The sequence below is a fragment of the Syngnathus scovelli genome, chromosome 20, assembly GCF_024217435.2.
Source record: "Syngnathus scovelli strain Florida chromosome 20, RoL_Ssco_1.2, whole genome shotgun sequence".
Lineage (NCBI taxonomy): Eukaryota > Metazoa > Chordata > Actinopteri > Syngnathiformes > Syngnathidae > Syngnathus > Syngnathus scovelli.
In genome coordinates this window covers 6,194,076-6,219,061 of record NC_090866.1, presented here as the reverse complement: position 1 = coordinate 6,219,061, position 24,986 = coordinate 6,194,076, and the positions used below count along the sequence as shown (strand labels likewise).

Genomic DNA, 24,986 nt, shown 5'->3' with positions numbered 1-24,986 from the left:
GATTTGCGATTAGCTCTGACAGGTTGTGTAGTTCAGAAGCGGCCTCTAGGGGGCAGAGTGAGCCCCAGGGGGGACCTTTGCGGCCTGCTCCCTGGTTTAGCTGCTCGTTACATTAAAACAGGGGACTTCTGTGACAGAGTCAGCATTATGAAAGCTAAGAGGATTAACTGATGGACATTTCTGGCGTGGCTGGTCAATTATCGAAATGAAAATCAGCATTGGCAAAAGGGCTGGCATGCTCTGGGACAATGACGAGATGCTCTTTTTTTTTTCCTGCCTCCTCCTTTCCGGCCTGTGTTGCTCAGCTCTTCACAGCGGCGAGGAGGAATAAATAATTAAAAGGCGTAATTGGTGCATTTCTGCATGAGGTTTTTGTATGCGTGTGTGTGAGCCACGGATTAAAACAGAGCATTTAAATTTTAATGTGTCTAAAGTGCAAAACTGTATGTTATGCAACTGTGTAAAAAAATAATAAAATACACACACTTGCACGATAGCCAGTCATCCGTGCTGGGGTCTAACTCCTCCAACCATGTGCATGATCACACACACACACACTCCCTCCCTCCCTACTCACTTTCGTTGTCCTGTTTGAGTGTCTCCCTAGTCGTCACAACAGAGGCACGCACGTGCAAGGCTAGTGAGAACCAGCGCCGATGATGTTTTGTGATGAAATAAATAATTTGTACATCTAACAAAAATACAGGAATTCAGATTAGGAAAATTATTGTATTTTTCATGAACTGGAGAGGTATCTCATACACACATACAGATATCTGTCTTAGTATAAAAGAAAAAAACAGTAGCCTCCCAAGGTCACCTGGAAGTAGAGAATAATAAAAAAAAAAAAAAAAAATGAAACTGTACAATAGATATAGTGGGGACACAACTGGATTTACCCGGTTGTCTCCTCTGGGTCAAGTCCTCCTAAGCGAGGGTCTCTGCCGTCGCTATACGACAGCATACTGCTGATACAGCAGCTCTCGGATCTTATAGTAGTCGTCGCACAGGCAGCCTTCCAGGCCGATGCGGCCCGCCTCCGTCTGGACGGGGAAGACAAAAAACCTCAATTTCACCTTTTACACATAAACTAAAGAACTGTTCACAAGGTTTGACATCAAAGCATCAGACGCTTCGCGCCGTCTGCGCTTTCATTGCGCTGATGCCGACTGCTCCGAGTGTCTCTTTGAGTTCATGTTCTGCCTTGCATCTATTTTAAGTTCTTGTCAATTATACATTTTCATGTTGATGTCCTGGTTTGCTCCTGCTTTTCTTTCTATTTGACTTGTTAAGTTTCAGTCGTGGGGGTTGTTTGTTTTTTTTCTTTTCCTGAGGCACGATGCATCATAAGCCTCTGGGTTTTCTGCCCTACTTTGGCTGTGATATTTATCTTATGCTTCAAACAAACACTTTTTTTTTTTTTTTTTTTTAAACTATAAGTTCTGGACACTATAAAACGGTGAGGAAAAAAATATATACTCACTCTGCGAACAGCCACCAAGTTGTTGCAGACCAGCACTCCTCCCACAAACTCAGCCTGGATGCCTTCCCTGAGGAGGACCTGTTTGAAGTCGGACAGGCGGGGCTCGTTGATGAACACCGACTGATGTCCGGGTGCCTGGATGAAACACAGAGCCGCTGTAGTGAGGTTGGACGCTAATGATAATGTTCTGTTTTGACCGACTGAAGATTGAACTGAAATTGAGAATTGTATATATACAATTAATACATATACAATATAAACAGTTCTCTCACCTCATGTGAGGGCAGCGGCTCCAGTGTGGGAATGACATCACTCTCCTCAGATGGCTCCTTCTCATCCTCCCCAAATAGGTTTTTCATTGCTCGCTGAGCCGCCACCATTGCAGCACTGTGATCAATACCGAGGTCGGGGACGGTATCCATGGGTAGCTCACCGTCCTCAGGCTCCTCCTTGGAGCCCTCCTCGAGCATCACGCCTGTGTCTACTTTGACCACGCGCATGTCCAGCACGCCGTCAATCCACGCCAACTCGGTGTCTTTGGCCTTGCAGAACTGCAGGGAGCTCACCAGGAAGTCTTTCAACCGCACCTGCACCGCAAAAATCAACACTTAATTCATATTTGGGTGTATTTTTTTGGTGATGGATTATTTAGAGGCACTGTTTATCTGGGAAAAAAAACCCCTACAATTTAGCAATTTAATTACTGGTGCCCTCTGCTGGTTGCTTGTAGTAACTCCATTATGTCCCAAATACATTAATGTGTTGCTATTATTACGCAACATAACCAGTGAGAGATCTAAGTAATTACAGGTGACTGTTAATGTTCTTAAAGAGCAAGATTCAATAAATCGCTGGAGACCAGGATCACGTGCATTTGCTTATAAACAAACTGACCTGGTAGATGTGCGTCTCACTAGTGGCGTCCACGGTCTCCTGAAGTTTGGGTGTGTACACTTTGAGATCTTTGCTGAAAGCCTTGCAGGACTCAGCCAAGTCCAGACTAGCCTCCGGAGGTCCATGAATAATCACCAGCTGCCTGGGCTTCATCTGGTTGATGATCTTCTTGATAGAATCGCCGTCGGAGCGACCTTCGTAGTCGATGTACGTTATTCTGGCTCTGCAAGGAGGCGGCGGCAGAATAATTTGTCTAAGTTCTGTTTCGTGGGAGTTCGACCTTTAGAGCTCCAGTTGGTGATCACTGACCTGATTTCAAGGTTCTCAATACTAGAAACACATTTGGTGGGAACAACAGAGAGGTCCTGGTCCATCGGCTCATCACCGTTGGTCAAGCCCGATTCTAGTTTGCTTTTCTCCTCCTCCGCAGCTTGCAGCTCAGGAACCAGAAAATCTTCAATCCTGCAACCCAAAAATGATTATTTACACACAATAGTTGGACCCGCTTTTCCAATCTCTTCAACGGGATACCTGATGATCTCCCCGTACTCGTCCCATTTGATCCTCTCCTCGTGCGTTGGGAACATCGGGTAGGACTTCTTGGCTTGCTTGAAGAAGCTGCCTTTACGGTTTCCCTCGCCCTTCATCATCAAGTCGTGGTGTTTGGTTTTGACCGCCGCTGGCTGATCCAGGTCGTCGTCCATATCGCTCTCGTCGCTGGAGTCTACATCCACCCTGAGTGAGTGCCGACGTATAATTTTAACTAATCACCTTTTTACATCGGTTGGCTGTTAATTAAATTGTTTTTCCCAAATAAAAGTCTCACTTTACTATCAACTTACTCTTTTGCTTGTTCCAGTTTCTTTGCCGCTTCTTTTTTCATTTTGTCATTTTCAAGGTATTCGTCAAGCTCCTTGCCTTCGAGCTTCACTCTTTTTCTCACCTGTCAGGGCAAACAACAGAACAAGACATTTGAATGTTTTTCAACTTCTATCACACTTTGAAAGGACAAAAATTGTCTTATGTTCCTTCCTACCTCCAGATCCAGCATCTTCTCTTCCGGGTGATCAATGAGGTAGCGGGCCAGTGTTCCAGGTGTGGTGCGATAAGTCAGGATGACCGAGTGTTTGCTGTCTTGACACCACTTGATAAAAAGTTCTCGAGAAAACCCCGACTCTAAATCCGGCTGGCTGCACAGCACTACTTTAGGGTTGGGAACCCGAGCCAGGTCGGCCAAACTGTGGCAGAGGGTCAAATGTCGGAACTGGAAGGGGTTATTCCTCTTGTCCTCGAAACACCTCATGAGCTTGTCGCTCATCCACTCCACCTACGGTGAAATTGTGCGTAAACCGGTGTTGTAGCATTTCAACTCATACACAGGAGAGTGAAGGCGAGGTGGATACCTGGGACTTGGAGAACTCCACGACATTGTAGCTGACATTGTTAAGTAGGGCGAGCGGGTAAGCTCCAAGCCCGGCATCTTTTGTCCTCCAAATCTGGTCCAGGAGCTGAGCCAACTCCAACACCCGCCCAGCTGTATCCACTGCGATAAGCACGTTACCATCCCCACGGAGTGTCTCCATTATGTTAGCTTTGCAGGGAGGTGATAAAAAGGACAAGAACAAAAAAAAAAAACACATTCAACACCTTGGTTAGAATTCTACCATTTTTCCCAGTATATCACATATTAACCCGTATTTGCATTCAAATTTAGAACAGCATAAGATTTTCCAAATTCCAGACTGGCAGATACGATTACTCACTTAGTAGCTGTTCATCTCTTTGCTTGCGGCGCGGTTGTACATATGCTGCATTGAAGGAGTCCGTGATCAGCAAGGAAGGTCGGCTGATGCTCTCCATAGTGCAGCCGTTCAGGTGGCTGGAATAGAAAAACAAATACATTTGTGACAGGGCACATATAGTTATGTATTTATACACTAATAACATTTACTTACATTTCTCTTTTGTGGTTGAAGTCCACAGCATAAACAACCTCCTCCTCCCCATCCTTGACAATCTTCCAAATGGTCCCACCAATCATGTGACCGGCAGGAAGTGGTGTAATGGAAAGGCCGTGTCCTTTTCCTATCAGAACAGATGAAATATGAATTATATTATAGCCAGTCGATATAAAGTTTACAAAATAAAACCACCAGAGCAAAAACAAAAATCAGGAAAAAAAAAACAGATTTGAACTCACCTTTCAGATTGACAATCTGTGAATATTTCAATTGCTGAATTTTATCAAAAGCACTGTCCACATCATCAAGGGTGAACAGAGTAAAATCTTCACTGTTGTTTCTGGACTAAAGAGGGAAAACAGATGAGTGATGAATTAATACTGTGAGCAAAACGTAGCTCTTAATTCCCCAGTGAATCCTTCTCACCTGATAAAGATCATACATGAACATTTGACCCATCTTATAGACGGGGATCGTTGCATATATGGTACAATTTAGCCCCAATTTGCCCACAGCGTATGGCAACGCTCCAAGGTGTATCGGATCAGGATGGGAGAGAAGTACGGCGTCAACTTGATGCACATGCCTGCAAGAACAATTAGAAACTATTTTCTCTGTAATCTCCTTCAAACAGAAGACAAATAGCCCAATTACCGCTTTATGGCATCGATGATATCCATTGAGAAGTTCTCATCCCAGCCACAGTCTAACAGGAAGCGAAATTCATCCACCTGGAGAAGGTAGCAGAGGGCGGATTCCTCCTGAACTCCTGACAAAGCTGTCAGCTTTATAATGGACGTCATCGTGGCTCATTCACTTGTCTTCACGCTGCAAGAAAATGAATAGATCTCAAAAACAGAATTACGAGCTACACTTGCCTAGTCTATGTCTGGAAAGACGTAAAACAAAGACATCGGTATTTAAAACTGTTATAATTCATGCTTTACTTGGAATTGTGTAACTTTATCCACTATTCTGTTCGCAATATTTGATGAAAACATACTCACACAATAGCGGGCCACGCTTCAATACAAGGAAAAATCTACCCGGTAAGCCTGCTAGCTAGCTACATTTACACTTCTGCATGCGCTAACTAAAATAGCTCTGCAAATCTAAAACATACCATTTACTGAAATAACGTACAAATATACAATAAGGCTGATGTAACAAACAAATAATAACGGTATTCTTAATTAAATTCAATTTTGGGACATTTTTGGTAGCATCGTAGAATCCCCGCGAGCAGCCATGTTTGCCGCTGCATCATGTGTCAAAGTGCATCAGAGCCTTCCAACTGGGTGTCGAACACTGACTAATCTTATAACCAATAACTAATTGCTTTCGTTTCCATAAAAATATTTGAAGTATATTTTATAAAATAAAATCATAAGCTGAATGTATAGAGTTCCTAAAGACTAATTTAATGTATTATTTGGAGGCCCTTAACTTGCTTCCACAAACCCACTTTTGTCGGCACAGATGGTTCAGTCCAATGTCCTCTGTCTGGTGAGTGTATAGCAGAGAGCCGTACGGAGCTTTCTGTAAACAAAAGGTAACTTTTTATAAAATAAAACTTTACTCAATGACTATTTACGTCCTTAAATGTTTAATGGCATAACTGTGTTGTATCTATTGCTATACTCTGAGTAATTATTAAACAAGTATTCCGCATAGCGCTAATAGCTAGGCTAGGCGTTTTGCTAGTGTGTGGAGCTGTCAGTAAAGTTGCAGAGTGTAAACCAAACATTTTGAACAAGTGTGTCCCTGCAGGGTCTACCAAACAATCTAATTTGTGATCAAATGTTTCATATGCCTTTCTCTGCATAAAACAGAACCCCCATCACTCCAAATGGTGTGGTTTCATATTTGATGTTATTCTTTATCCTTCATATGTATGGAGAGGAGAATGTCAAAGATTTTAAATAATTTTCTTTTAATTGATCTCACTACTATTTATTTGCAGCAAGCATGGTCAACATTGCAGCTTTCGCCCGTGAGCACTGGATGAACTTGCTGGTGCCCATGGGTTTTGTGATTGGATGGTACCTTGACAAGCAACAGGACCAGAAGCTGACCGCCTTCAGGAACAAAAGTATTTTATACAGCAGGTTGGAGAATCTTGTTGCATTTTACAATATAGTCTGAGGTTAACTCTCAAAGCAAATGTGTTGATATTTGTATTCGCTTCTCTACAGGGAGCTGAAACCTGGTGAGGAGGTGACTTGGAAGTAGATTTTATAACCCCAGTGTTTGTCCACTATTTCTGCGGTGTAAATGGCTTAGGGTTGGCGCTCAAATATTTAAAAAAAAAAAAGACTCATGTCTTTATTTCTCAGTTGTATCAACCAACAATAAATGTATGTTCCCATCAAACTCTGTTGTCTTTATTAAAAAACCTTTCTCAGTCATTATCATATTTACTTGGAACGCATTTGGAGATTCATATTTGGTGGTTGATTATTTCTACCCCAAATAATGTCATGTGAAGAAATTGATGGCACTATGGAAGTGATTCCTTCCGGATGACGCCATTCTTAAAAAGTAGCTCAGCCAAAGAGATCTGAGGAAAAGAAGCATGTGTAACATGAGCCAACATCCATTCGCTGAACAAAAAAAAAAAATCTGGATTATAATCACAACAAAAACACAAACCTTCTCTTGCATTGAATCGCACGGGAAACTTCCTACGCTCACAAATTGAGGATAGGAGTGGATCAGAAACTCAACTGCATCCGTGTACTGGATGAAGGAAAATATTTTGGAAAATATTTGGAAGAAAAAACAAAGTAAATGTAAGAAAACTCCCATTTTTACCTCAGGTTTTATTTCAAAGCTTTTCGGCTCCTCTTTGTGATAAACTCTAGAGTTGTCGGTGGTGTAGTAAAGATGGACGGCGTCGCCATCGCTGCAGAGCCTTAGGAAATAAGAAATGTGAATACTGCGAGCTAAAAATCTGAAAACGTAAAACAAATTACCTAGCACAGCCTGCTCTGAGGAGTCCGACTCGAGTTTGGCTGGTGATGTAAGCACCTACGTCCTTTACGCTTCCATCCTCCCACCGAGCAGGTGCTTCGTGCACACTTCCGGCTGCTTCCTCTACGGGAGGTGGGGGGTTAATTTAAGAGAATTAAAAAGATGCATTTTAACTGTGTACTAAAATGGCCTCACCTGCAGTGAGCTTTGGAGGCAAGCAATCATGAAGAAACTCTCTGGCTTTAAGATCCACAGCTGCGTCGACTGCAGAAAAATTCCTAAGCTTGTTCATTAAGTTATCGATTTTGGAGAAGAATACTGCCCTGCGTGGATCATCCTGCAAGATGGAAAATTAGGTGAGTAGAAATGAAAAAGTGAAATGTTGACGTCAGATGAAGAGAGAGCAGACCTTGTCGGAGTTTTGAACGCCCATGTAGGAGAGGTAGTCCAGAGGTAAGCCCTGTCTGAACTCCACATCCTCCTCCATTGCAATTTCAAGAGCAGTGGGAACCATCTGGAAAGAGAGCGGGAAAATGTAAAAAAATGGAGTTTGTGGAATAGGAATGAGTTTATTACCTTCTGAAGCAAATCTCCCCAGCTGTTCTTCTGGTAGGAGGAGACAGTAATATGAAGCGAGTGTGCATCCGAGAGGCAGTCGCCCTGGTGGATGAACCCTCGTGGAAAGTAAAGGAGATCTCCTGCCTCCAGCACCACCTCCAGAATAGGCTTCCCAATTTCTGCCTGCGTGAAATTGGCTGAAAATGCAAAATAATAGTGTTGGAAATACAACCAAAAGTATCTACAGTCAAAATGTGTTATTGTTGTACTTACGACTTGAAAGCACAGGCAGGACTTCGTCGTCTGACCTTAAGGAAAGTAAATACTCTTTATAACCACAGCACACTCTTTATATGTATGTTTTTTTTTTCTCACCTTGGGTTGTAGACCCTCCAGTGCTTCTTTCCCTCCAACTGAATGACAAAAGCCTCAATGTCATCGTAATGTGGGGCGAATCCTTGTGTTCCGGCTGGTGTAAGGTAACTGAGGTGATAAAACATTAGGATTAAAATCTTCTATTGTTCCGTGTGTAGACGTGCTTACGTACACATTGGCGCCTGCCATGCTGCCAAAATGCTCCTGCAGGATGGACAGGACATTCCATACAGTTGAGGAGAACGCCTGTGGATTCAGCATCCGGAGGGAGCAGCCACTCTGGAGAAGGTTTTTTTATTTTTTAGTACTTTACATTAAAATGGAATATTTTTGAATAATTGTGTACCTCATAGAAATCCCAAACTGTGTATGGTAAAGCTCTACCAGGAGGGTTGTGCGTTTCTCTCTTGCCATCCGTGTAGCTTGTGACATCTAAATTCACGCCATACTGAACATCCTCCTTTATTTGAAATAAAAAGGAAATCACAGCATCTCAAGAATGTGTTTCAAGAATTCTGTCAACAGCATATGGGGGTGTTTGGAATTCTTACCTGTCGAAGAATGCGATCAAACTCTTCTGTGGAGAATAATCCCTTGTAGTAATTTGGATTTTTACGCTGAACAAGAACAGGTTTCTTCTCCCATGTTTCCCTTGGAGGTGAAAACAAGTACAGTAAAGTATGATGAAGATGATCATGTCTCAACAAATTACCTGAAGAAGGCCTTGCTGGGAATTGGGTTGATCAGCCACTGGAAAAGCTTGCTGGCCCGTTCCTTGCTGTTGTTTATTTGTGCCAACTCAGCGAGTAACACATTTAGGGCGTCCTCACCAGCGTTTACACACTTTGGCTGGGTTTGAAACACAACAATTCTTCAAATTTTAACCACATTGTACATGGTGCATAACAGATCCTCAAACAGATTGGATCAAAATAGATTAAAGTCGTTTAACAAGGCAAACTTACTTCGGACAGTCTCGGTATGGCAACCTCTGCTGCATGATTCTTGGCTTTCATTTTCTTCTTTTTCCCTTGCCTTGCGGGAATAACATTGTCATTCACTCTTTTCTTTTTCTTAGATGCCAGCTAGAAATTGAAACAAGATTAAAAACAAAGGCAGGCATGCACCATACATGGAGTATGTTAAAAAACTCGATTATTTCTGGGACTAAGTAGTCAACGACCAAACAATCACTGCAATCACTCTCCAGAAAATAAAGAATAATACATGTTTTCCTGGGCACACATACGTTTCCAACCTCACATTCACACCCTGTTGCATTGTTAGAAAAGTGGCTAAACCACCTTTTTTTTTTTTTTTTTTTTAAATCACTTTTACCTGCAATGAACGCTTCGTCCCAGCAGACGATAGTCCAGCTGGGAGCGTTTGATACATGGAGAAAGCTGACATTTGTTTTCTTTCCATTTTCCCAACACGCGTGTGGATGTCGTCATCAAACAGCGACTGGCTTCGCGTTTTCTTCGGTTAATATTTTGTAAATTTGCATTTTGGGGAACTCCCTAGCGCCCCTATTGGCATGACAGAAATAGTTCAATACCATCCATCTATTTCTCCATAAGCGAACCGCTTTATACTCACAAATTCCTTCACCTCGTTCACAATTGAGAAGTGATAATCTTTATAGTCATTTCACTGTGGACGATTGTAATTGACAGAGCGTTACAGAGAGCGGTTACCATGACAATAGCATGTCATGTGGCATTTTAGTGGTTCTCAAAATGTGTGGTTTCGTTCATCCAATTGTACTTGCAAAATAACACGTAATGTGATAATGCCTGTCAAAGAAGTGAAAAGAAAAATTTAGGCCGCCCAACGTGGGGCTCGAACCCACGACCCTGAGATTAAGAGTCTCATGCTCTACCGACTGAGCTAGCCGGGCAGATGTCATGTGGCAGACATCGATCATACAAATAGTAAGTACGTAATACTCTGTCCCAGTAAAAATATCATTCAAATTTTAAATATTTATGAATTTTTTTCAGTCGATACCCACATATTTTCTTCTTAAGAATATTCAATTATTGAATTGTTAAGACTCTTGCAGTACTCTTATAACCGAAAGATGGCAGCCTGATTTCCCACAATACCTTGCGGCGCGGCGTCCCTGTTTGCGCTGCGGTAGCAGCAAGAATGCAGTTTTTAATGATGATGCTATGAGCTCCTCCGCGACATTGTTCTGATGTCCTGAGCGTCCATTCGTTTCAAATTAACGCAACGGAAGGAATTAGGAGTCTCAAACCCTTGGAGCGACTGTTGTTTGTTTTTTTTGTTTTTTTTTTGGACCTCCCGTTCAACCTGGTGAGTAGCAACTGAAGCTAACATTCCCGGGCCAGCATAGCTAAAGTGGCCAGCAGATGTTTATACCTCTACCTTCATATTCCATGTTTATAGATTGTGTATTACAGTTAATTGACAGTGAACCCACCAGTTGCTATTGGGTAAGACTGCTCGTGATATGCTGCCAAGTCGTGTGAGTGAATGAGTGCGTGCGTGCTTAGACTAAATACGTCGTTGGTACTCATGAAAAATAATATTTTGGGAATTGCTAAAATTGTATCACAGTAGTCCTTGGTGATATGAACAGAACTTGGCTTTCTACCCCACCGGGTAATTTTACATCAATTTAATGATATACGAGTGAATATGAAATTAATTTCTGCTTTCTTTATATACAATGCACATTTAAATAGAAAACACAGTGAAATAAAAGATGAATAAAAATAGAACAGAACAAATATCCAGTGGGCAACTAAGTAGAATTTAAAATATGTGCACCACCTAATTTGATCATTATTAAATCTGGGACTATATAATTGGACATAAAGCTGAACTGCTCACAAGAAGCTATGATTTAGGAATGGCGGGAACTCGTTTCAAAAGCTTAGAAATAACTCACATTGTGCACAAGTCTCTGCAGGACTTTAACGGTTCAGTAAAAGCAGGAGAAGACCGTTCACTAACTTCAGCCATATGGTACCCTGTTCGGACCCAAAAGATGATGTGCTAGCACACTCAGCGGGAATAGCTCGCGTAAAGATTGTTAATTAAGGATAGTTTGAGGTTTGTGGTCATGCAGTTTTGGTGCATTAGCGTGCTCTTATGTATCCCTAGTGGGAAATCTATTGGTTGATCTTGTTTGACTTGGAGCCTGTTATCATGTTGATGTAATGTGCTTGTGGGCATTCTCAGTCATCAAGGTCATGGCAAAGCTTGAATTGAGGCAACTGGACTCTGTTTGTTGAAATTGATTGAAAAATGTAGAACTCACTCAACTGTACAGTCAATGTTGTAGGGGACTGCATTGTGAAAAACGCTATAGATTTTTCTTAATGTCCTGATTGACATTGCTTGTCATTTCAAAATCAATAGCCCTTTCATTACAGCACGGAATAATAGCAGCATCGGCGCTCTTGTGAGCTTCCATTATAGTCAACCTGAATAGAGATGCTTATAATTGGATCTGAAGAAAAATAATAAATTCCATACACCTTCATGATGGTAGATGGAGTTTGCACTTATTGCTGTAGCGGAAATAGCTGCAACAAGGGCGATGGGATATGATTTTGGAACTGCCATCTGCCGTCATCGCCTCTGACTGATTCACCAAATGCAGCTGCTGCCTCCTTGCACAAGCATGCCCTCAAAAACCACAGAATGGTAGCTAAACTCTCTTCCTGTTTAAATAACCATCTGCTTCCAGAGCTGATTTCTCTGCGTCATCCGTGTCACAACAGCAGTGATTTGTTTCATCATGATTATTTCTGAAACTGGCGGTTGTAACTTGCATGAGGCGGAACAGCCAGTTGACATCTTGTCACTTTGTCATGTCAAGAATTAATCACCCTGGCTCCCCTCTCACTATCCGTCAGAAGATGAGGCTTTACGGATGCTTTGGCAGCTGTTGGCGGTCCTGAGTCAATCTGTTATGGTCTGGTTTGTTTGGCGAGCGTAGCCTCTCAAGAGGATTCTTCAGCGACGGCCGCTGCCAGGCCAAGATAACATTTATTTTGCTGAAAATAGCCAAATGAGAGTAAAACAATTTCATGAGAGCCAAGGTACAACGTATGCTTCTAGTCATACGGAGCAATTAGCCACCATGTGATGCTTATTACATTTCAGGCTCTGCAAATTTGATTATGACTTAATTCATTCACTGGATTTGTTCATTTTACAATCAAAGAAGATAAATATGCATTCCAACAGCAAGCTATTTATTAAAAAAAATTGTTAGAAATATTTGCTAAATAAATCGTAATACAGTGGAGCCTCGGTTTTCGAACGTCCCGGTTCTCCAACAAATCGGTATTTGAACAAAAAATTCGAGATTTTTTTTTTTTTTTGCTTCGGCTGTCGGACGAAATTCGGTTGTGGAACCTCGCGAGATGAGCCGAGAGGACCCGAGAGGACCCGCATGCCAACTGACTCCGTTCGTTATTACATTCTTGTTACTCTGAGGATTGCATCAACTCTCATCATGCCTCTAAAGCAGTGGTTCTTAACCCTGTTGGAGATACCGAACCCCACCAGATTCATATGCGCATTCACCGAACCCCTCTTCAGTGAAATTTTTATTTATTTATTTATTTATTTTTATTCAATTTCAAGACATAGATGTTTTTTACTGGTGCACAAAATGAGCCGTGCATGAATGTCACCTTGTTCAAACAACAAAACTAACACAATACATGAACTGCAGTGTGACTTCTGCTGTTGTCTTTGCGAGCGCGGTTCAGATATGCGTCATCACGAATTTACATGATAAGTAAAATTTAAAAATATTTTCTAAATTTTAGCGACCGCTCTGTCACAATAATGCGACCAGCACGGTGCAGTTGCACGGTAGGCGGCGCGCTACGGTTGCGCGTTTGGCGGTGCGCTGCAGTTGCACAATCGGACCAAAATGCGCAAATGAAAAAATGCTTAAAAAAAGGCTTTTTTTTTTTTTTTGCTTGGAACAGATACATTTTTTTCCCATTATTTGTAATGGGAAAATATGATTCGTAATTCGAACTTCTCGAACAGCCTTTTGAAACTGATTGTGGTGGAAAATCGAGGCTCCACTGTCCTTATACGACACGGTAATTAGTAAAACAATGCAAAAGACAAATTGTGACTCGTTGAGTCATGGTTTCATCTCAGCAGCCGTGTCCTTTGTAACTCTGCCCTTCCCCGGCAGCTGCTCCGCCTCCATGTTTCCTCCTGACCGAGTGGCCCGTCTCCACATCCTCGATCACAGTTAATGACGACAAGGGTATTCCGCAAGAGCAATGAGCCAGCTAGGACACAAATTCACTAGGGTCGTTTGGAGTCCCAGCAGATGGGATGACATTTTGTTGTTTCGACGGGTCACCTCCGCAGCCCATATTTCAAATTGGGTTATTTTTTGAGAAGGCATTAAATCAGCGTCAGAAGTCTGTCTCAGTCTTGTGTCCCTCGGCGGCTTTTGGGCCACAGATTAGGCCAAGCAGTGGAAGATTTGACAACATCTGTCAGCCATTACCTCAGTGTCACTGTACTCATGCTAAAAGTAATCAAGTCTTGTATGTTTGGCACACAAACTCGCAGGAGTAAGCAGCAGGATGCCAAGCAGCATTCTTAAAGTCGTGTGTCTTTTCGGATTGACCGCACCCGGAACAACTTTGAATTATTTTCTAGAATCTGATTTTAGTTGGGCGGGTTCACACTAGTGCCCTTGAATCTGGTTTCATAAAAGAGTGTCGTTAAAATTGCATGTAAACAAGGTCTGAATGTTGCGTTATGCTTACTAAGATCCAATTAGCAACTGGTTTGGCAGGAAGTGATAAAATTGTGACAAGCTCTTTCAGTTAGCAAACATGTCAACTCAAGCTGCCTCTTTTTCTTTGCGTCCTTTCCACAGGTTCCCCGTGTGAGACGACAATTTTCCCAGAGTCGGAAAATGCTTAGACTCCAGATGGAAGCAACCGGGCCACCCGGTTTTACCTCTCCTTGAGTCAACATGGCCGCCCCTCATCACCCACTGAGGGGTGCCCCTCCTCAGAAGTGGAACTGTTTCCTGACTTGATTTGAAAGAAGAGCATTACAGAAAAATGGCCTAAGCTCGTTTAGGCCGTCATATAGTAAGATACATCTGACGGGTTCTTAGTTGATATTCCACAGAACTCGGAAAAAAATAAGCTAATTGTTTTTTTGGGGAAAATCACAACACTTGATGAAATAATATCCACCTCCTCTGCCTGACAAGGTCCAATCATGGCTGCTACAGAACCCCTAAGGGTTGATTTCTTGAAGAGACGAGACTGAGTTAAGAATGCAGCGCAACAGCGGCGGACTCGGGGGCGGCGGACAGCCGTGGGTGCTGAGGCGGGTGCGTCTCACCTGGCTCAGTTTCATGCTTTTCTTTATTCTGGTGTTCTTCCCGCTCATTGCCCACTACTACCTCACCACCATCGATGAAGCCGGGAGTCCCGATAAGCGGATCTTCGGGCCCCGGCCCGGCGGCGAACTGTGCGAGGCCAAACATGTGCAAGATCTGTGCCGCATACGCGAGTCGGTCAGCGAGGAGCTGCTGCAGCTGGAGGCCAAGAGGCAGGAGCTCAACGGGGAGATCGCCAGGCTCAACCTGCGCATCGAGGCTTGCAAGAGGAGCATCGACAGCGCCAAGCAGGACCTGCTGCAACTGAAGAATGTTATCAGTCAAACGGAGCATTCCTACAAAGAACTCATGGCCCAAAACCAGCCAAAACTGTCCTTGCCTGTCCGATTACTTCCCGACAAGGAAGACCCGGGGTTGCCGCCGCCCAAATCGTCGCGGTCCTGCCGCCTGCACACCTGCTTCGACTACGCCCGCTGCCCCCTCACGTCTGGATTTCCAGTTTACGTTTATGACACGGACTCCTATCCGTGGGGGGAATATATCGACCCCCTCGTTAAGCAGGCGTTTGCCACGTCGGCTAAAAATAATATATATGTAACGAATGACCCCGGCGTCGCTTGTCTCTATTTGGTGTTGGTCGGAGAGCTGCTGGAGTCGCCGAGTTCTTTACCGCCAAATCCGTCTGATTTGGAGAAGCAACTGAAAGCTCTTCCCTACTGGCGATCGGATGGACACAATCATGTACTTGTCCATCTTTCCAGAAATTCCCTCACACAGAATTTCCTGTATAACGTCAGCACGGGGCGAGCGGCGCTCGTTCAATCCACCTACCTGGAGCAACAGTATCGCGACGGCTTTGACTTGGTCGCCTCCCCGCTGGTTCACGCGCTCTCCGAACCCAACTTCTTGCACGTGCCTCATCAGGTACCCGTGAAAAGGAAATACCTCTTCACCTTTCAAGGGGAGAGGGTGGAGTCGCTGAGGAGCAGCTTGCGGGAGATTCCTCCTCAGTCCTTCGAGGAGGAGATGGACGGAGATCCGCCTGCCGACTATGACGACCGCATCATTGGCACTTTGAAAGCCGTGCAGGATAGTCAGTTGGATCAGGTGCTCATAGAGTTCACCTGTAAAAACCCCAAGCCAAGTTTACCAAGCGAATGGTCTCTATGCGGAGAGCGAGAAGACAGGCTGGAGGTACTCAAGGCGTCAACTTTCGCCTTGGTGATCGCCCCGGGAGACGCTCAGCTGGTTGCCTCAGCGGGCTGCGGAATGAGACTTTTTGAAGCCCTCGAAGTCGGCGCCATCCCCGTAGTACTCGGCGACCACTCCAAACTGCCCTACCACCAGTTTATCCGATGGAGCGAAGCGGCCATCATGGTCCCAAAGCCGCGTGTGACGGAATTACATTTCCTGCTGCGCAGCCTCTCGGACAACGACATGTTAGCTATGAGGCGACAGGGTCGCTTCTTATGGGAGACTTACTTTTCCACCTCGGAGAGCATACTTAATACTATCCTTGCCAACATTCGCACCAGGATTCAGATTCCCGCCGCACCTATTAATGAAGAACCCGCACAAGAAATCCCCCATAAAGCGGGAAAACTAGCAGGTACCGATGCTAACTTGGCAGACAACGGCGACCTCGATTTGGGTCCTGTCGAGACGGAGCCACCGTACGCCTCGCCGCGCTATCTCCGCAACTTCACATACACGGCCGTGGACGTTTACCAGACGTGGAACCGTGCGCCCGGCCCTTTTCACTTATTCCCCCATACTCCGCTGGACCCCGTTCTGCCCTCCGAAGCCAAATTCCTGGGTTCGGGAACAGGTTTCAGACCCATCGGCGGAGGCGTGGGAGGGTCCGGGAAGGAGTTCCAGGCATCTTTAGGCGGCAATGTTCCCAGGGAACAATTCACCGTGGTCATGCTGACGTATGAGAGGGAGGAAGTGCTGATGAACTCCTTGGAGAGGCTGAATGGACTGCCTTACCTCAACAAGGTCGTGGTCGTTTGGAATTCACCCAAGCCTCCTTCTGATGACCTTCTGTGGCCTGACATTGGGCTTCCCATTGTGGTGAGTTTTAGGCTCAATTGATTGCTGAGGACATTCAGCACTTTTCAACCTGAACGCCATTTTCTATTTTTTTTTTACCTGCAGGTCGTCCACACCGAGAAGAACAGCCTAAACAACCGTTTCCTTCCCTGGGATGTCGTGGAGACCGAGGCCATCCTTTCCATCGACGACGACGCCCACTTGCGCCACGATGAGATCATGTTTGGTTTCAGGTCAGTTGCGTTGGCTTATAGGGGCAAGTTTCGTTAGACAGGCTGGACTTGATAATGCAGATACTAAATGCAGATAAAAATGTGGCTAAGTACCAAAAATTGCAGTTGGGCTATATTTCTAAAACGAGTTAGACTCATGAAAGCCAATGAAAAGTAAAAAAATAAAAAACATGCCCTTCCCCCTTTACCTTGGTTCACAGCTTGTTCAGACTTGCGTGCGTGTATGTACACTAACATCATTTGTAGGAAAATTACTCCATAGGGCTCCGGAATTACTCAGGAATGTGCTCCAGCTCAACTTGAGCCTCAAGAGAGGAACAATTTGTTGCGTCTACCTGCCATTAAAGAAGCTCACAGGAATTCAATCAACTTGTCAAAGATTTGAGTCTCTGTGAACGTTGTATGGAATCGAGTAGGCAATTTGTAATTCTGTTAAATCGGGCTATGCTACCTCGCTCTGAGATTAGGTCGGTTGAAAACAGCCAAAGCCAAAACGCCTTGACTTTCGCCGCCCTCTTTTCACACAGACCCCCTTTTGTTTTCCTTATCTCAGAGTTTGGCGAGAGGCCAGAGATCGCATCGTGGGTTTCCCAGGGCGCTATCACGCCTGGGATCTCAACCATCAGTCCTGGCTTTACAACTCTAATTACTCCTGTGAGCTCTCCATGGTCCTGACAGGAGCGGCGTTCTTCCACAAGGTTCGTTCCCCCCAACCTCCAGAAAAAAAAAAAATGTCGTCTCACCTCACAGGATGTATATCTCGATATATTTTCCCACCAGTATTACGCCTACTTGTACTCCTACGTGATGCCCCAGGCCATCAGGGACATGGTGGATGAGTTCATTAACTGTGAGGACATCGCAATGAACTTCCTGGTCTCGCACATCACCCGCAAACCGCCAATCAAGGTCAGTGGTGTTCAACTTTTGGAGGTTTGACAGTATTTCCGTCCTCACCGTTCCTCAAACTGACCCTCAGGTGACATCTCGCTGGACCTTCCGCTGCCCCGGTTGCCCCCAGGCCCTGTCGCACGACGACTCGCATTTCCACGAGCGCCACAAGTGCATCAACTTTTTCGTCAAGGTGTACGGCTACATGCCGCTGCTGTACACGCAGTTCCGCGTGGATTCTGTGCTTTTCAAAACACGCCTGCCGCACGACAAGACCAAATGCTTCAAGTTCATCTAGCAGAAAAAGACGAGGACGGGAAATAACACCCCGTGTCGAAGGGATGCTGAAAACTGCCAGCCTGAAGAAAAAAAATCCTTCAAGTGGATTGCTTTTCGTCCTTTTTCCGTGTCCTTCTCATCAAGCTTTGTCGTGAACCACTACAGATGTTTTCTATTGCTGAAAGCGGTTGTACAGAGTGTACAGAAATGAGGATGAACTCGACCTAAAAAGATGAACTTTGTTGAGTTTTATTGACTGCTGGGTTTCATTTCACAGTCATGAATTGTACGTCCGGTACATGTACGTGGCAGAAGCACTGATTGTCAAATGTATTTTATTAAGTTTTTTTTTTTGTTTGTGTGTGTGTTTTTGGATATTTGTTTCTATCCCATTGAACCTGACTTAAGACAAAAGTTTGGACTCAATCGCGTTGAGTTCAGCTAGTCACCATATTGCCTCAATTTTATCATGGAAACCAGCCGACAACCGTTTTTGTTGTGTGTGTTTGTGTGTCCCCAAGCATTGTGTGGTTTTTTTTTTTGTGACCTGATTTTTAGTCTACATGTTTTGTTTTATTTTAATTATTGATAGTTTATCCTGCCCCCCGTCCCCTCGATGACTAGAAATTATTCGTATTACGGTCAAGTCACGTAGGCGCAGCGCTTAAATATGTGTATGACCCGCTTGTATAGAATTGTCCCAAACAACACAAATGTGTAAGTGTCACTTTACAGTGTTGCCATATTGGTTTCACTTTTAATTTTTTTTTTACAAAGTAATTGTTCCATGAATGTTTTCTTTGCCAAACAGGTACGAACGATGCAGTGTGGTACGCCCGCCCGCCCGCCGGCGATGTAATCGATTGAACTTCATGTTTGTGATTCCAAAGTCTTGAAAAAGAAAGTAACTACATCCTGTTGTTCTTGTGTCGGGATGCTTTTTAAGAAACACGTAGTCGAGTTCAAGGTTCCTGTATATTTATTGAATACATAATTGACTTTTTTTTTATTGACTGACATGCAATATAATGACAGGACATTTGATGGATAAAATGGAGGGCCAAGGAAAACTAGCTTGTACCATTTTCCTCTCAGGGGGGTGTTCTTGTGTCCAAATATTTTCAAAACGGCAGGAGTCTAAATTGAGAAGGCAGTTTTCCAAGCAGAATTCCTACATTTTTTAAATTGAAGACCTAATTTCACAACCCCATCTGAGGCACTAAACGGTTCGGCTGGTATTTTTTTAACCTGCCCTCGGGATTGGGTTTGTGGCACAGCTGGTTTTCCATGGCTCCGAGCAAGGAACATTTCTACGGAATGCTACAGTCATTCTGCAATGTGCACCGAGGAAGTGCACGGAATGCGGCTCATTATTCTGAACCAGCAGGAGACAGGTAAATGGAAATAAAAAAAAAAAGAACATTAACATCATCTTCTTGACTCCTGTTTTGATTGAGACAAAAAAAGTCATTTGTCATTGTGAAATCATTTCTGCTGAATGTTTGTGAGCTATTTCATGCAGGAAGACGTTCCTAACCTGAAAAAAAAAAAGTGTCCAGACCACAAGATATGAAGATTCTATTCAGCAGGTATGTTTCTTTTCTTTTACTTGTGGACTTAGCTCCTCTCTTGGCTTCTCAGTGCGGCAGTAATATATATTTTTTCTCTTCATGATATTCCGTTCACTCAGAATAAGGAAATAAGACGAAGCCGTCGACACGGCGCTATGCATATGTCACCGTAGTGTGAAAAAGTGCCGTGTTTGTGCATGAATGGACTCAACCCACTTGTCAGAAAATGGAAGAGGCTCAGTCTGCATTGACTCGAGAAGACAAGCTGCACTTGGATAACCCTCACCGAGCAGCTGTGCCCGATTCTTAAGGAAGACTGCGAGTTCTTTCAATCTGTTAAACCTGACTGAATTTAAAAAAAAGATGATCTTGCATAATGCATGTAAAAAACTGTAGAAAAAGCACAGCTTGTGAACATAGTTGCAGCATATATATATATAATAGGCCCTTTTTTAATTTTTTTTCTAACAGTCAATGTGTTTTTGCTTGTGACCCGTGAAGTGTCTGCTATGCTGGTGGCAGCAAAAGGAGGAGCCCGGTCCGCCTCAAGCACTTTGGTCCAAAAAGGTACAGAGAGAAAATATCTTTTTACGTGGCGTGGAAAAGGCTCTTCACATTGTAAACGGTTGCATGCAATGAATCTTTAGTAAGTGTCAGTGAGCGTGTGCCAGTGACACACCTGCTGGCCCTCAGCCTCCTTCATCTCGGTCCAGTGGGCCAGCTGCTCCTCGCCGGTACTGCTGTGGCCCAAGGAGACCCAGCCGAGCCGTTCCCGGGGCCTCAAGGTGCTACGGCGGCAGAACACGGACAGCACCAGTGAAACGTCGGACAGCTGGAAAAGCGCCACTTGGAAGACGAAGGTTTCTTTGTAGGCAGGGCTGGGCTGCCCGCGGCACACGGCTGTCTTGAATTTGGACATCTCCTTCCCCTTGGAGTCCAGCATGGTCACCGTCACGTAAGTGTCTGCAAGGAAGATGTTGGGAGAGAGCCACCAAGTGGTGGAAAGTGAGTATGACAGCAAGCTTCACACTGCAGCAAAAGTGCTCGGAAATTCACAATCATTTCCGTCGCGGTTCAATAAATTTGAATTCTGTAGGAAATCGGGGCAGAACCATTTTGACAAGGTTCTTACCTCTCATGATATAAAGCTGTCCCCCAACGAAATGCTTTATACAACAAAATAGACCATCTATGGCACATGAAATTGGAAACAAGGAGAGGTAAGAAGTGAAGAGCAGCACACAGCGTCCAAACAGTTGGAGGAGACAATCCGAGCATGCCAAGCCGATTTACTTACTGACGGGTTTATCAGATGGCGTGCTTTTAAAGTGGCTCCCCTGGATCACCTCAGCGGAGAGATGCCCCGTCACTGAGTTATACACGAGGCCCAGGAGGATCTCAGGCGAGGACGTGTCCTCAGCTGAGCGATAGGACACGGCCCCGCCGCTGCGGGACACGCTCACAATCGAGCCGCAACCCTGAGGAAGATACGGGGGGAAAAAAAATCAGCAAACAAGAACGACTCCCCATGCTTTGGATGAAAAGCTCTCACGGTAAGTTCTGATCCAGGCTCCAAGGTGACAGGCAGAGCCATTTTCCCTTGCAGGTTGAGTTTGGTGAGATAGAACACCTTCTCGCCCAGGACCTTCTCTTTTTTCATCCTTCTGATGCTGTACAGACGAAATCGCACAGCGCAGTCGCTCAGCGCCTCCTGCTCCACTCTGGAGAATTTGAAGGTCTCAGTGAAGACGGGACACGGGCCTTTTTGGACGCCCGTCTTGGCCCGCTGCTTTTTGGTGGGTAGCAGGACGAGGTGGACCTGCCACGAGATGTTGCCCGTCTGTTTGAGAGCGGGGATGTCAGTCGCCGCCGTGACCGTGACGGCCAACCACTGCTCGTTGGAGTCGTACTCAAAGGCCACATCCAGCGTGCCGTACTTGGCGAGGGGCTCCGGCTCGTAAGCTGAAGGAAGCAGCGGACCAGAGCTGTCCTAAAAAAAAAAAAAGTTTAGCCATGAGTGATGTATCAAAATGTGCTATGCGCAGGAACAGGAACTTTCTGCTCACCTCAGGCCCCACCACAGCCGTGCTGTCACTGGGTATGTCCTCCTCACAGCCTTTGTTGAGGTAGCTCTCCGTGTCCTGGTCCATGCTGGCCTCACTGGAGCAACGCTGAGGAGATGACCCCCTGCGACCACGGGACGAGGACATGCGGGTCACCGGGACCCTGTCCTGGTAAGGAGGAGGCTGGCCCTCTGTGAGCGAAGGCGCTTTCTTTATCTTCTGGATGATGCTGGCTGCTTTCATCACCAAAACAAAGATGGCCAAGATTATGCTTAAATTAATTTGATCATCAAGCAACATTGGAGACTGACCATGTTCACTGGAGGCCTCACTGCTGTAGCCTTCCTGTTCCGTCACTTCCTTGTTTGTGCCGCTACACAATGTGGTCACGTCGGCCCGGACCGCAGGCTCGGGTTTTCTATCCTCCTCACTGTCTGTCAAAACTGCCTCTGAGAGGAAAAAAAAAAAAAAATTGGACATTATAAAGCTGAAATCTGATTTAAAGCTGGGCTAAGAAATGAAGAGAATGGATTCTTGGTAAAGTCCAGTCCATTAAATTTCAAGGACAGAAGGTTGAAAGTATCCAACCAAGCAGCACACCATCTAACCTTGTTTGCTTTCCTCTTTCTTCTTACGCTTCTTGCCTTTCTCCTTCTTCTTTGCCTCCTTCTCTGCTTTCTTAGCCGCTTTCTCCTTTTTTTTATCCATTTTTTTCTTTTTCACTTTTGCCTTCGAGGCATCCGGCATCTCCTCATCGTCGCCTTCTCTCTCAAGGGTGCACCTGTCCTCCTCATCTCGCTTGTTCTTTTCCTCTTCCTGGTCAGAGACTCTTCTCTCACTTTCGGGGCCTGATGGTTCATCAAATTCTTCAGGTCCACTGGGCTGTATTGCGTCTTCGCCTTGACTCACTTCTTCGATTTTCTTGAATTCCTCGGCTTCTGTGTCCTCTTCCTGTGGTTCTTGGAAAAGCTCCTCGTTCTTCATAATAGCGCCGGCCTTTTCCAAGCGCCTCTCCCTCCTCTCTTTCCTCCTCTGCTCCCTCATCTCCAGCAAGTCCTTCTCCTCCTTCTTCCTCCTCTCTTCCTCGGCTATCTCGGCTTCCGTCTTTTTCACCCTCCAGCATCCGTCCCTCCATTCCCACTCCAGCTGGCTTTGCGCGTATTCCGCGTCGACCGCCTCGTTACTTTGGTTGTTTATTAAGCTTGTCGTTTCCATCCACGTGCTTCTACTCCCAGATTTCCCATCTTGTGTGGTGGACTCCTGCTCCACATCCTCCTCCTCCTGGACCTTGTTGATGATAGTGTTGACCTGCTCGGTCAGCTGATCGCTGACGGCGTACGTCACGTCGCTGACGGCGTTGGCCAGGTCGTCCACTTTGCTGCTGACCGAGTCCAAGATGGAGGAAATGTTGACGGTCGGGAGGTTCTGCTGGAAGCTCTTGAAGAAGGCCATCTTGGTAGAGGGCCCCGCTTGACTGCCAGGTTAGGTCATCACAGACACTGACATGCATAAGTCGTCATTAGCAGGAGGGAGGGGCAGCGACACGTTGCGCCCCATGGCCACTGGGGGCAGCGTAATACGATACAGACACTAATAAACCTGAAGAACTTGTTTTTCCCCATGAGGCAAGAATTTGCATATGTTCTGTTTGACACTCATTAACATATTTTTCCTGCCACTCAAGACCAAAAAAAAAAAAAAAAGTGACAGTTATATCTGGCATCCTAGAAGGTGAAAATGCAAATGTGTGCGTTACCTGTGTTGTTATTGTGATAACCACTGAGATGCGGCACCGTGTCAGCAGTGTCCACCGACAGTTTGTTGCTGAGGTAAAGAAAAAACAGAGCCATCAGTGCCATGAAGGCACCGATGGACGACAGGACACCCAGGAGCTCAGGAGACACTGAGAGGGAGAAAAGCAAAAGGTGGAAAAATGGGAAGAAAAAATGGGTGGTTTATTTAATGAGCAACTTCACACAACATAAATAATGAAAATCCTCATCAGGACTGCTGCGGCAATTGGTGTTCTCTCCACTTCTAATGTGCAGCAGCTCTGTATGTAGGCCAGACGTGGTGCATGTAATCATGCCTGCGCTATTTTTAAGAGACTGCATTGTCGACCGAGTTAACTCCACCACAGTATACGTTTTCATTAATCAGCTCGCTTAACCTCGTTTTTTCAGCAAATATAATTTTGAAGCTTCGGGGTGATCAAAGGAAGCCAGTCATGGCCATATCGACAATGACAAAACTTCTTTGAACTCTGCATAAAATATTTAGTAACACTTGTTCATTTATCTGCTAGAACAAAACAGCGCCGTGACAACAGTTGCACACGTCATAGAAGGGACGAGAGATAAAGAAGCCTGCGATGCAGTCGTCTTACCATCTGAACATCCTCTTTCAAGTCACAACTTCCCAAGAAACTCCTCTAAGTCTGCTATGCAAGATACTAAAGGACAAAGACAGTTCTTCTATTTGGGAAATGCTCGAGCAGCCAGTCACCCCGCTGGAGCAAGTTCGTAGTCGAGTCGAAAATGGCATTGCTCTGCAAATGTCAACAATGGCTGAATAATTTAAAGCCCTGCGGTAAGTTGACCTCTCGGCCCATGTAGGCTGGAAAGTGGAGATGCAGGGAGCCGACCTTAAAAACATCCCATTTTTATTTACAAAAATGTAACACCCATTATTTGTATGGTGTCAAAAAATAAATACCTAATTTGCCTTTATTTTAGTTTAAACCGAACCAATAAGACAAAAATATTTATGTAAAATAATTTTTGTATGATTTTTGAGTGAATGTAAAAATTCCCACATCTTGAACTAGCAGCTTTTCTAGGGACCTGCATTATTAGGTGATGTCATTCAATATGAATTTATGCTAATTTTATTAATGTCATGCCACATTCTGTTTTTATTAGATTATTCAATGGTGCAGGAAAATAAGACATGCGTGTTTAAAAAGGAGCTAAGGGTTGCTTACACATGTCCCTCAGATACAAAACTTCCACTCTAAATAAATCATGAACAAGTCGCTACCACTTTATTGCTGAATTTAAACTTGATACGTCATTCATAATTTAGCAATATGTCAACGCAACCAAGTTCAAAATCAAAAGTGTGTCAGCATGAGGGGAAAATGGAGACGTAGCATGCTTGCTTTGCGTTGTTACCTCGTCGTGCGCAGATGAGCTCATGAACGCCGCAGTTCCTCCCACCGCCTGGTGAAAGAAGTTGAGAAATAGAAATAGAAGCAGATGTTCACGCCTGACGATGC

The 24,986-nt window shown here is 44.7% G+C and overlaps 5 protein-coding genes and 1 non-coding gene across 13 annotated transcripts; 2 read left to right on the top strand and 4 right to left on the bottom strand.

The window, feature by feature from the left end:
* Window positions 1-709: 709 nt before the first annotated feature.
* Window positions 710-5,621, bottom strand: cpsf2 (cleavage and polyadenylation specific factor 2). Of its 2 annotated transcripts, XR_007488807.1 has the most exons (16): window positions 5,346-5,621; window positions 4,993-5,166; window positions 4,765-4,924; window positions 4,578-4,683; window positions 4,333-4,462; window positions 4,141-4,256; window positions 3,781-3,968; window positions 3,414-3,704; window positions 3,220-3,320; window positions 2,909-3,112; window positions 2,687-2,839; window positions 2,378-2,600; window positions 1,756-2,070; window positions 1,484-1,618; window positions 900-1,043; window positions 710-820 (listed from the first exon to the last, which is right to left on the bottom strand). XR_007488807.1 is itself a non-coding variant. In XM_049756718.1 (15 exons), the coding sequence occupies exons 2-15, from the start codon at window positions 5,139-5,141 to the stop codon at window positions 951-953; spliced, it is 2,364 nt and encodes a 787-aa protein (XP_049612675.1). In that variant the 5' UTR covers window positions 5,142-5,166; window positions 5,346-5,621; the 3' UTR covers window positions 710-950. The 2 variants fall into 2 exon arrangements, 1 of the variants encoding a protein (XP_049612675.1); XM_049756718.1 differs by having other exon boundaries at window positions 710-1,043.
* A 110-nt stretch (window positions 5,622-5,731) lies between these two features.
* Window positions 5,732-6,711, top strand: LOC125990075 (NADH dehydrogenase [ubiquinone] 1 beta subcomplex subunit 1). Its single transcript, XM_049756722.1, has 3 exons — window positions 5,732-5,890; window positions 6,302-6,446; window positions 6,534-6,711. The coding sequence occupies exons 2-3, from the start codon at window positions 6,307-6,309 to the stop codon at window positions 6,568-6,570; spliced, it is 177 nt and encodes a 58-aa protein (XP_049612679.1). The 5' UTR covers window positions 5,732-5,890; window positions 6,302-6,306; the 3' UTR covers window positions 6,571-6,711.
* Window positions 6,707-9,738, bottom strand: riox1 (ribosomal oxygenase 1). 2 transcript variants are annotated; one of them, XM_049756721.2, is made up of 15 exons: window positions 9,583-9,738; window positions 9,210-9,329; window positions 8,957-9,093; window positions 8,796-8,895; window positions 8,591-8,704; window positions 8,417-8,523; window positions 8,245-8,352; window positions 8,143-8,177; window positions 7,888-8,066; window positions 7,721-7,825; window positions 7,507-7,648; window positions 7,314-7,434; window positions 7,153-7,252; window positions 6,991-7,077; window positions 6,707-6,898 (listed from the first exon to the last, which is right to left on the bottom strand). In XM_049756721.2, the coding sequence occupies exons 1-15, from the start codon at window positions 9,667-9,669 to the stop codon at window positions 6,839-6,841; spliced, it is 1,602 nt and encodes a 533-aa protein (XP_049612678.1). In that variant the 5' UTR covers window positions 9,670-9,738; the 3' UTR covers window positions 6,707-6,838. The 2 variants fall into 2 exon arrangements, with proteins under 2 accessions (XP_049612678.1, XP_049612676.1); XM_049756719.2 differs by having other exon boundaries at window positions 6,991-7,252.
* A 333-nt stretch (window positions 9,739-10,071) lies between these two features.
* On the bottom strand, window positions 10,072-10,144 carry trnak-cuu (transfer RNA lysine (anticodon CUU)). Its single transcript has one exon. It is a non-coding gene; the product is annotated as a tRNA-Lys (tRNA).
* A 214-nt stretch (window positions 10,145-10,358) lies between these two features.
* extl3 (exostosin-like glycosyltransferase 3) lies at window positions 10,359-19,506 on the top strand. Its single transcript, XM_049757377.1, has 6 exons — window positions 10,359-10,563; window positions 14,144-16,693; window positions 16,778-16,905; window positions 17,459-17,603; window positions 17,686-17,814; window positions 17,885-19,506. The coding sequence occupies exons 2-6, from the start codon at window positions 14,555-14,557 to the stop codon at window positions 18,092-18,094; spliced, it is 2,751 nt and encodes a 916-aa protein (XP_049613334.1). The 5' UTR covers window positions 10,359-10,563; window positions 14,144-14,554; the 3' UTR covers window positions 18,095-19,506.
* On the bottom strand, window positions 19,037-23,599 carry LOC125990329 (synaptotagmin-14). Of its 6 annotated transcripts, none has more exons than XM_049757380.2 (9): window positions 23,466-23,599; window positions 22,318-23,208; window positions 22,021-22,158; window positions 21,713-21,945; window positions 21,199-21,636; window positions 20,944-21,124; window positions 20,779-20,835; window positions 20,326-20,609; window positions 19,037-20,198 (listed from the first exon to the last, which is right to left on the bottom strand). In XM_049757380.2, exons 2-9 carry the CDS (start codon window positions 23,159-23,161, stop codon window positions 20,154-20,156), a joined length of 2,220 nt encoding a protein of 739 aa, XP_049613337.1. In that variant the 5' UTR covers window positions 23,162-23,208; window positions 23,466-23,599; the 3' UTR covers window positions 19,037-20,153. The 6 variants fall into 6 exon arrangements, with proteins under 6 accessions (XP_049613337.1, XP_049613338.1, XP_068505330.1 ...); XM_049757381.2 differs by having other exon boundaries at window positions 21,713-21,942; XM_068649229.1 differs by having other exon boundaries at window positions 19,037-20,609.
* Between the last annotated feature and the right edge of the window lie 1,387 nt (window positions 23,600-24,986).